The sequence below is a fragment of the Hipposideros armiger genome, unplaced genomic scaffold (genome assembly GCF_001890085.2).
Source record: "Hipposideros armiger isolate ML-2016 unplaced genomic scaffold, ASM189008v1 scaffold_63, whole genome shotgun sequence".
NCBI classification, from domain to species: Eukaryota; Metazoa; Chordata; class Mammalia; order Chiroptera; family Hipposideridae; genus Hipposideros; species Hipposideros armiger.
The window spans coordinates 3,572,987-3,584,543 of record NW_017731413.1 but is presented as its reverse complement, the minus strand read 5'-3'; the positions used below and the strand labels follow the sequence as shown (position 1 = coordinate 3,584,543).

At 37.5% G+C, this 11,557-nt stretch overlaps 1 protein-coding gene across 1 annotated transcript in view; it reads left to right on the top strand.

The window, feature by feature from the left end:
• CFAP54 (cilia and flagella associated protein 54) overlaps positions 1–11,557 on the top strand; it is a 294,961-nt gene that overhangs the window by 121,547 nt on the left and 161,857 nt on the right. The window contains 3 exon segments of the mRNA XM_019641676.1: positions 7,387–7,515; positions 9,202–9,316; positions 11,087–11,176. Coding sequence (XP_019497221.1) covers positions 7,387–7,515; positions 9,202–9,316; positions 11,087–11,176 — 334 coding nt within the window.

Here is an 11,557-nt window from a genome sequence, read left to right as displayed (position 1 = left end):
TGAGGTTGACCATGGTAACTAAAACCATGGAAAGTAAAACCTCAGATAAGGGGTAACTACTTTAATGATAAAGACAGTTACCAAAATTTTACAGCAGATATTAGACTAAATGGCAAATTTCTGAAGCCATTCCTTAAAAATCAGGCACAGGAGATGCTGACTCTTAATAGTGTGATTCATTATTTGAAGAGATTCTGTCTCATGCTATAGGTTAAGAATATGAAATAATTTTATAATATTAGGAAAGTATAATTTATCTGTAATTGTAAAGGTCTCAACACTTATCCATGAGAATCTAGTAAAAAATTAGTAGAATTGAAAAGAGAATTTATAAATATTTATATGTAAAGAGTGTTATATGTATTTATATGTTAAATAATTTATATGTAAAACACAAACTTTTATTTATTTATTTATTTTAATACTAGCAGTAGCTAGTTAGAAACGAAGAGGGGAAAATATATCATTTGTAATACACAATATTTTAAATTGAGCAAAATGTTAAAGGACCTAAATAAAAGAGCTGTGAAATCTTACTTAAGTACATAAAGTAAGATCTGAATGTATGGCAGGCAACACCAATTTCCTGAAGAGGAAGACTTACTGTCATAGAAATATAAATCCTTCCTAAAATAATATTGAAATGTAATGCAGTTCAAATAAGAATCCTAGTGGGGTTACTCTGCAATTGATTAGAATAATTTAAAAGTTCTTGATAGATATTAACATTTACCATAAGGCCACTTCATTGAAAATGGTGTTAACAGAGTAATGGGCAAATAGTTTAGTGGAAGAGAATGGGGAGTCTAGCAATAGCCAGACCCAGATCGACAGAAGAACTTAACATATGACAAAAGTGGTGTTTGGATCCATTGAGAAAATGATAATTTATTATAGTAGTTTATTTAATGAAAGTTGCTAGTATAACTGACAATTCATCTGAAAATAAACAAAGCCAGAGTCCTACCTCACACATAAACAAAATAAAGTCCCAAATGATTCAATGATAAATAGCTGTGAAGTCAGAAGAGACTCTTCTCAACAGGCCACAACATTCAAAAGACACACAGAAAAAGACAGATATATAGATTAACTGATAAAGAGGGGCCATTGAAGGGTTTCAAACAGGGAATTATAGGATTTGCACTTTAGAAAAAAAGAAATTGTTCTGGTTGTGCAACAGCTAGTAATTAGAGAGGGTTAAGACCTGAGGCAGGGAATGAGTTAGAAGGTGAGAGATGATAAACTAAACTAGTGTAGAAAAGTGGGAGAGAGAATTAAAAAGATTCAAGAGTGATTTATGAATAGAATCGAGAATGTGGAAATCTGTTGAGTATAGAGGGAATAAAGGAGGGAGAGGAAAGGGTCGACAGTAATCCAGCTATGTGTCCTGGGCAGAGAGGTGAATGCAATGCTATGCATTGAACCATGGTTGGGGAGTAATTTTGTGTGGGAAAGGGAGAAAAGAATGAGTTTTGAGTATATTGAATTTTGGGCCTATAGGATATTCAAAGAGGTGGCCATTATATATTTGGACCTATAGGTTTAGAGTTCAGGAGAGGTCAAATATGTATAAAGACAAAGGAGTCCTTAGTATATAGAGTTAGTGAGGCAACGGAAACAGATAATTTCACCTGGGGACAGTGTGTAGAGTGAGAAGGGAAGAGAATTATCTAAGAATCTCGAGGGTGCACTTAGTCCAAGGGGCCAGTCCTGCTTCTACTTGGGAAGAGGACATATCGGAGAGTCCATTAGTGCAAAGCTCTTTTGTCCTTCCTAACCCCTCCCCAACCTTGAGAATCTTCCTGCTGCCATTAGTTCTGTCATTGTCACATGGCATAACCATTGATAAAGCGGGGCTCCCACACAATCCAAAGCACTCTTTTCCATTTCCACAGAACCACACACATTAATTTGTGCTCTGCTAAGCTAAAAGTGCACCTTCCAAGGTTACTTTTCTTCAGAATATATTTGTTTTGGCCTTTCCTCCCAAACCCTTCCATCAATGGGTATTTCCAGGAGACAGTGTCTTTTTCAAATAAGAGAACGCCAGGTTATACTCTCTTTTCAGGACACTGGACAACTACTCACTTTACATTTAAAAAACTAACAGGGGCTACTGTAGTGTTTCTTCCAGAACAAAGAAAGTCTAATCCAAGGCAATTTGTTGCTTGTATTTTGCCAATAACAACTTCTGCTAAAAACCAACCAACCAACCAACAAACCACCAACAAACCAACCAACGAACCAACCAGCCAACCAGACATAAAACCAATTCTCTGCTTATCCAGGTACTCCGCAATATATGCCTGTTAATGGGGAGGACCCAGGAGAGGGAAAGGATGAGTATATAGGAGAAGAGGGTGACTACTAGAGCAAGGTCCCTGGGAAGGCAGGAGGCAATGGAATCTGAGCACATATGGGAGGGGTTAGCCTGGACAGGAGATTCACCTCTCCCTTCCCATAGGGGGACAGGATGGTTGTACTTGCAGGTAGGTAATGTGTAGGTAGGTCTGTGGATTGGAGATAAGCGAGATCCCTTACATTTCCTCTGTGGAAAGGAAGCAAGGTCATTTGCTGAGTGAGAAGGTGAAGAGTAAGGGTGGGTTTCAGACATTTGAGAAGAATAGGAGGGTTGGCGACAGCCCCTGTGGAAAATGGGAGACAGCACTGTCCTAGAATAGAATTTCCAACCAGCATTTGGGGTACAGCGGAGGTGAAGTCCTGGGATGCCTTCTCTCTTGGCCTCCTGAGATTTTTTTCCCTCGTAGCACAAAACAGCTTGGGGCTGGCTGTGCATTTCTTCATATGCTATCCATGACCCTACTCTCCTTCACTCCGTTTGCGGAATTATATTGAGATTCAAGTGATGGTATTGTACAAATGACTCAGAATGTGTTCTGGACATTTTTAAACAGTATATACAGTAAAACCTTGGATTGCAAGTAATGTGGTTTGTGAGTGTTCCGCAAGACAAGCAAACATTTCTAATACATTTTAACATGGTAAATGAGTGATGTCCTACAATACAAGTAGTTTGTTTCTGGAGTGAATTATGCTTGCAAACCAAGGTATTACTGTATTGTTATAATATCAAGATTTTGCTATTAGTGGTGGTTCTGTCCCAAATCGATATGCTGAAAATAGTCATTTCAGACGTTTCCTCCAGCACGACCAGCAGTCCCAGAACCTTGGACTAGCCCTGAATCCCAGATTTGGGTGCTCACTTCATATAAACACATTTAAAAAAATATTTTTGTTAAAATATAGCTAACATACAATATTATATTATTTTCAGGTATATACTATATACAGGTATATAATAACACAATAGTTATTCAACGTTTATGTACCTAAAGAAGTGATCACTGTGATAAGTCCAGCAACCATCTGACACCATACTATGCTATCACAATATTATTGACTATATTCCCTATGCTGTACTTTAATTACATCCTCATGACTTATTTGTTTTATACCTGGAATTTTGAACCTCTTATTCTCCTTTACCTTTTCCCCCCTTTAAAAATTTTTAATTACAGTTGACATTCAATATTATTTTATATTAATTTCAAGTGCACAGCATAGTGGCTAGACATTTATATAATTTAAGAAGTGATCCCCCTGACCAGTCTAGTACCCACTTGACATTATACATAGTTATTACCATATTATTGACTGTATTCCCCGTGCTTTACTTTACATCCCCATGATTATTCTATAACTACCAGTTTTTACTTCTTAATGCCTTCACCTTTTCACTCCGTCTCCCAAAACCCCCATCTATCACCCTAATAAATCTAGTGCCCATCTGACACCATACATAGTTATTACAACATTATTGACTATATTCCTTATGCTATACTCTACATCCCCATGACTATTGTGTAACAACCAATTTATAACTAATCCCTTCTTTTTCACCTGACCCTGATCCCCCTCCCCCAATCTGGCAACCATCAAAATGTGGTTTTAAAGTCTATTTTGCCTGAATCAAGTGTTGCTGCCTCAGCTTTTATTGTTTTTGTTTCCTTTTTCATGAAATATCTTTTTCCTATCCCTTTACTTTTAGTCTGTGTGTGTCTTTTGATCTGAAGTGTGTCTCCTGTAGGCAGCATATGTAAGGGTTTTGTTTTTTCCTCCATTCAGCCATCCTATCTTTTGATTGGAGCATTTATTCCATTTACATTGAAAGTTATTATTGATAGATATGTAGTTATTGCCATTTTATTCTTTATATTTTTGAAAAAAAATTTTTTTTTTGTCTTAAAGAATTTCCTGTAACATTCCTGGTTTGGTGGCGAGGAATTCCTTTAGTTTTTTCTGGTCTGGGAAGCTCTTTATCTGTCCTTTGATTCTAAATGTTAGTTTTGCTGCGTAGAGTAACCTTGTTAGTAGGTTCTTGCTTTTCATGACTTTGAATATTTTCTGCCAATCCCTCTGGCCAGTAAAGTTTCTGTTGAGAAATCAGCTGATAGTCTTATGGGAGCTCCCTTCTAGGTAACTAATTGCTTTTCCCTTGCTGCTTTTAAGATTCTCTCTTTGTAACCTTTGGCATTTTAATTATGATGTATCTTGGTGTGGGCCTCTTGGGATACATCATCTTTGGGACTCTCTGCACTTCTGGGGCTTATATATCTATTTCCTTCACCAGGTTAGAGAAGTTTTCAGTCATTATTTCTTCAAACAGATTTTCAATTCCTTGCTCTCTTCTCTTTCTGGTACTTCTATGATGCAAATATTGGCATGCTTGACATTGTCCTAGAGGCCCCTTAAACTATCCTCATTTTTTTGGAGTATTTTTTCTTTGCTGTTCTGATTGGGTGTTTCCTACTACCTTAAAATCTAAATCACTGACTCAGTCCTTTGCTTTATCTAACCTACTGTTGATTCCCTGTAATGTATTCTTCATTTCAGTTATTGTAGTCTTTATTTTTGACTGGTTCTTTTTTATGTTTTCTATCTCCATTTTTTTTTTTAGAGATTTTATTGGGAATTGGGGGAGGGGAACAACGTTGGGGAATTGGGGAAGGGGAACAGATAAGTTGCTGTCCGTTTGTTCTTCAGTCTAATTGTGGAGAACATGACTTCACTGGCCCATGTTGGTATTATCATTACGCTCTTCCCGGGTGAGGCAGTCGCTCGCCAACCATTGGACGGCTGCTCACTGCTACTCACAGCAGCTCACGAAAGTTCATGGCCACTGCCAGCCAGCCCCACGGCAGCCTACGCTGTCGCCAGCAACTCATGGCAGCCCAGCTCCAGGCGGAGATGTTGTTCACCATCTTAGCTGTAGAGGGCGCACAGCATCATTGGCCCTCATGTGGGATCCGAACCGGGGCCCTACTGGTCAGAGCTGGCGTCCCAAGCCAACTCCTAACCAAAGTGCCACTCATCCAGCCCTTCTATCTCCATTTTTATATTTCCTACCTCTTTTTTGAAGTTCTCCCTGAGATCATTGAACATCCTTATATTCAGTGTTTGGAACTGCGTCTGGTAGATTGCTTGTCTCCATTTTGTTTAGTTCTGAAAAAGAAATCAACAAAGCTCTAGACAATAGAGCTTTGTTCAGTGTTTACCTACTCTGCCATCTTGACCAGAAGTCCTAAACACATTTTTATATGGATTTTCTCTTAAGATAGGTAAAGCCCAATTAATCAAATGACTCTGTTTCTTTTCTCTGTTCTGTTAAAAAAAAAAAATGGCAGTCTTTTCAGATGGCTCAGGCTTTCTTCTATAAGTGCAGTAGTTTTTTCTAAAAGTTGCCAGAATTCCAAATACTGAGACACATCATCTTAAATGTTTCTTTATTTTTGCATTGTTAAAGAATTATTATGCTGAACACCTGGCATAGTCTTTTTATTTATGTTCACCATTTGGTATGTTAAGTAGAATTGGTTCTCTTTCTTTTGATTGGAACAGTTCTTTATCACTTATTGTTTTATACTGGCATCTTATAACAAGGGGAAAAGATTACATAGTATTCTATAAGCCTAGGACCTAAATATGTCAGAAAGCAAAGTTGAGTCAAGAGCAAACATTAGCTCATTTCTGTTTTCTAATGACAAAACTTGCTCCCTCTTGTATCAATTTTATGATGAGATTGGACTGTTTTGCCTGGCATTCAAGGCCCTGCATAACTAACCCCACTTACCTTTTCAAATTTTATTTCACCATTTTCCCTTCCACACTCTATTCCATAGTCAGCATTAGTTTAAAACTATTTCCTTGGTCCCACAGAGATTATTTCTAGTTCTTAGCACCTTGCATTAGGCCGGTCTTATCAGGTTTAAGCAGCTACTCACTGTTTTTCAGCCATCTTATTATATCCATTCCCCACATGGGAGGCAACAGTTGTTACTTACCTTAAATACTAATTTATTTGACTTAACTGGATACATCTACATATAACAAATTCATACCCTTAGAATGCCCTTAGAATGTTTCCCTGTGGGATTCACAATGAATGTGTCCCCTTCATGTGACCCTTCACTACAGCAGGCTCTATGCAAATTAGAGTGCTGGTCAGAGAAGCACTCCGGGAGTTGATGCTAGAGCTCAGGTTTTAATGACCAGGTGGAGTAACATAAATCAGGCGGGAAAGCTGTCCTGGGAAATGGCTCAGCTGTAGGAAGGCATGAAATCCTAAAGCCATGGCGAGTGTCAGAATTTGCACTTGGCTAAATATTTTGTGAACTTCAAGTACAACGAGATGAGTGGTGAAAAGATTACGCTAGAGAGGTAGGCAACGGGCAGGCTGGAGGAGGGCAAAGAATAACAATTAGTAACCGAGACTGTGGATAAGAGTGGCAGAGCCGGCTACTCCCCTTCTAATGATTACAGTGTCTGCTTCCCCTGGGGTTCTCGGAGAATCTGCCAAAAACAGCTTAACTCTAGTTCAGTTCACTCCCAGAATGCCTTGTAAATCATTTACTGATATAAATGCCACACACCCCCGCCTCCACGCCAAAACACCATGAGGTCGGCAATTGTGCTATTTCACATAAAAAGCCACTCAAGACAAGAGGTGGTGGTTATGTGGTCTTTAAAAATGATTTTGTTTTAACACAAATCTTTTAAGTGGAAATATTTTCTTAGCTAACTTAGTATGCCAAAACATGTACGGCTCTATGTCCCCGAGATATGGGGAATTTATTATTGATGAGATTCCTGTTATTTGTCCTTTATTCAAAGCAGTGGAATCATGCGGTTTTATTTTTTAGGAAATGTGATCTGGAGGTAAGCGTCCAATTTCCTTAACAGAAACAGGGGAATTCTTAGATCCAAAACATTAATGGAACTTTTGAGTTTATGAAAGGTGATGCAAGACACTTGAGAATAGACAAGAGTGTCCAACAGAGATAATTAATAAATATTTTAAATTAGATTCTGCGTTCATGGAAGGAATACGACCTGGCAGTAATTATTATAAATTATGGAAAAAAGATGTTGGACATCACATTAGGATGCCAGTCTCTGCTTTGTACTACTGACCAAGAGGAAATACAAGAGGAGGTAATTACTTTTTTTTTCCCATCTTTAAGCTTACATTTAGTTGAGTTTTTTAAGAGGTCATGTAGTATTAGTAAACATATTAGAAAATTGATCAGTTTTTGATTTGTCATATTTACATAAAGGAAAGATATATATAGTGAAGAGCTTCTTCTTTTTCCTCTTTCCTTTAATTGTGATTTTAAAAATGAAAAGGAATTCATGCTAGAATACTGACTAGTTCCCTATCACCAATGCTGCCATCAGTTAGGGGTTGACAGAGAACGTCCTATACCCAGTTGGACATTGGACTAAAAGCCCTGTGAAGTCTCTTCCAAATCTCTCCCAGATTTTATTATTCTGGGTGGGTCACTGACTGTAGTGAACCCTTATCAGAGCTTTTCATTGTATTCAGAGTAGATTTCCTAAACTCATGGTCACACCTAAATTGTCTTTGTGAGACTGCTAATGTTTGAGACTACTTTTTAATATCTGCCTCCCAGGCATGGGTCTTACTAGAACCTGTTTTATTGCCTTTCTTAGAAACTATGTGGTTACATTTTTTTGTAGATCAAATCTTGCACTGTTGCTCCATTGGTCAGGTTTCTCAGGTGCACTAGGAATTACTTGAAGCCCCTTCAGTGACTGAGGTGGGGTAGAGATTATTACCGCCCCCCCCAGCCTGTTTCAGTTGGAATAGCTCCATTTCTATTTCTATTATATGTTGAGTTTCCAAGTGAGTATTTGTTTGCCACAAAAAGCTTCAAATATCAGCAGTGTTCTACTGGATGAATTTTTTTAGCCATAATACTTTTTTTAAATTTTTTTTATTGAGGGGGATTGTTTTCTCTGGAGAGAGTTTTGATTAAGCTGGAAGCAATTTCAGCGTTTTTTTTTTCCACCAAGTGTTGTTCACGCTCAGAGTCCATCAGCCAGCCCTTTTATATCACCCGGGCTTTAACTTGGCACATGTCCCCGCATAGCAATGTAGCACAGGGCTGCATGCCTTTTCCCTTGGAGCCTCTGGTCCAGCAGAAGGTGGTGATACTTCCTTCGAACTAAGCCTGTAGGGACTGAGACGCTAATTTATAGGATTCAGAAATCATTACAGACTCTCAAGGCCGCCTTACGCCTAAAAAACTTGGGAGGTTTTTTTGTTTTGTTTTTCAGAACAAGCGACACTGACTGGTCAGTTCTGAATGAAGGTGGGGAGCTTGCACACAGACCCACCCATTTTTAATTCACTAATTACTGATCCTGTTATGTTTCAATGAAAGGCAAAGCAGTAAAGGCAATTAGCTTAGTTGTAAAGAAGCTCCTTCTGAAATAAAGGAGAAAAGAAAAAACGTGATACATTTCTAAGGGCATGCTGGGAATTTTCTTTTGAGGATTTTTAGAGACATACCCTCAATTGCTTGCTTTCAGGGGAGTGTGTGTGTCCCAGGGTGCTCTTTAGGAGGGGTGGAATTTACTGGGAAGAAGGGAGAGAGAAGTATTTTGGTCAACTTCCATAAAATGCTGAATACTGTGTCTGATGTTTAGTTAGAACACAATGACTGTTATTATTAATTATTAATTTTGTATTATTTAACCATGTAGATCATAGTTTTGTTTACCAAGTATGAAAACATAATTTGAAGAACGCTATTTGAAAATGACAACTGTTGAAACGTGTTGAAGTACATTCTGACATTTCACCAATGTTTCTAGGGTTCTGCTAAGAAGTTTTCCAAGACTAAGAGGCTGCAGCAGATATTGTCACCTGAAAAAATAAATGAGCAGCTAGCCTTGTTGGAAACACACCTTCTCAAACTGACAAAGCAATGTAGTCATTTTTTTCTTTCTATATACTTCTGTTTAGCATTATGTTTTTTAAAATAAGAAAATATTTTGTTAAAAGCATGAAGAGATTAGCCTTTGGTAAACCCTTTTATATTATGTCATTAATTTTAACAATACTCTGTTAATAAGGGATTGCAAACTGCTTTTCACAGATAGGACTCATAAAGATTAAATAATTTATTTAGGATTCCATAGCTGGCTTGGAGCCTAAATCTTCTGATTCTAAAGCAGGGTTTCTCAACCTTGACACGATTGCCAATCTGGGCCAGATAACTCTTTGTTGTGGGGGATTGTCCTAAGCATTGGGGAGGTTGAGCAGCATCTCTGGCCTCTGTCCAGAGATTCATAGCACACCATTCTCCCAGCTCTGGCAACGAACTGGGAAGCAAATGTTGCCAAGTGTGTTGGGGAGGGAGAGCGCAAAATAGAGAATCACTGCTCTACAGGCAAAAGTGTAACTGAGAGGTAAAGAGATAGCATCACGGGTTGATGTGTGAGTGATCTGAACCACGGTCTACTGAAGTGAGAGATTAGTTTAATTTCAGGTCATCATGCTAGGTAGTAATTTCAGAATGGATCCATATGTTAACACAAGGATAGGAATTTTGGAGTCTGCAGTTTGGAAATTTGCTTAAGAAATTGATTTAGTTTCTGGTGATGGTAAGTGTTATCACATTTTTTAAAAACAAGTACTTCAGATCTTCTAGAAGAACAAGAGAGTACCTAAATGTCTCTTAAGTAGGAGACTCCACTTTTGGCCACTTGGTGTTTTGGGAACTGACTATACTTGCGGAACTCACACCTCTTACTGTGTCTCAGTTAGGTCTGGCTGGTTGGAATGTTTTGGAATTCTCTGACTTGCATCTCTCATTGTATTTCATCATGCTCCAAGTCTGTTTCAAGCTGAATTTATGAATTGAACCAAATGCTCCATTATTCATAAAACCAGTAAACATAGTTTTGGGAAACTATGTAATTGTCTGGTTAGTTATAAAATAACATAATTCCTTAAAATGTACAGTGTCCTAGAAATATGAATTATTTGTTTTCATATTATCCCAAAACCCCTCACATTTTCCTAAGAAGCACAATGTAATGTTACTAATTTTGCTAACTAAATAGTAGATTCAATAACAAAACAATAATAAAAATAATAGTTTTATACTTTGCGCTTCCTGTGTGCCAGAAACCACTTGTAGTGTTTTATACATATTAGAACTCATATAATACTTACAGAAAAAATATATGAAGAAGGTATTATTATTATCCTCAATTTAAAGATAAGGAAACTGAGGCACAGAGAAGCTGAGTGACTTCCCAAGGTCCCAGAACTAAAAAGCGTCAGGGTTAGAATCTGACCCAGGAAGCCTGGCTCCAGTGGCTGTGCTGTTCATTGTCCTATACTTTACTGTCTTTTAATAATAATTTTATAAAAATGGAGTTAATGTAATTGGTATGTTTCTGAGTCTGGGGTTTGCTGCTATACGACAGCTGTTGAATAAGAGAGACTCATGCCTTGTAAACTCTTCACTTATTTGGTAGCGGACTTTTTGGCTTTTAGGGAGAAAAACCATTGAGATTATTGGTTATTTATGAATCTCCAAAATATGATATAATTGATATTTTTAGGGCACATAATTTAGAAAGGATACTTGGGTATTTTCTTGTTTTTCATCCCCTCCAAAGAATTTTCCAATTTATTTGGTTATTGATGTTTAACAGAACCTGCAACTTATTATTTTTTTAACCTTAGATGCTACTGCTGAGCTCTCAGGAGCAGAAGACCCTATATTTCTTTACCCTATAGTTTTAAATTGGACGGTCAAAGGTGCTGTGAAAGAAGGTAGGTGACCTCAATGTATGTATGCTGTTCGCTCAACTTACTTTGAAGATCATTTAGTCTGTGGATTCTGTTGTTGTTTTCTACTTAAAAACCTGTTCTAGGCAGAAATTTTGTGTTCTTACCCATTCAGAATAATGCAGACTCTTAATTGTCAAGTAATGAAAGAGACCTAAATAGGTACCTGATTTAAAGTCTGGAGAGACAGAACCTCAATGCTGACTTATTTGGGTAGTAAAAGATGTTATTATGAAGCTTACAAAAACTAGGGAATTGAAAACTGTGTTAGTGGTCTTTATGTTCAGCTATGCAGAAATATCAACATTATTGCTTAACTAACTCAGAGTGAAATATAATGAAAATTAGGGTAATTAGTTATTCTGA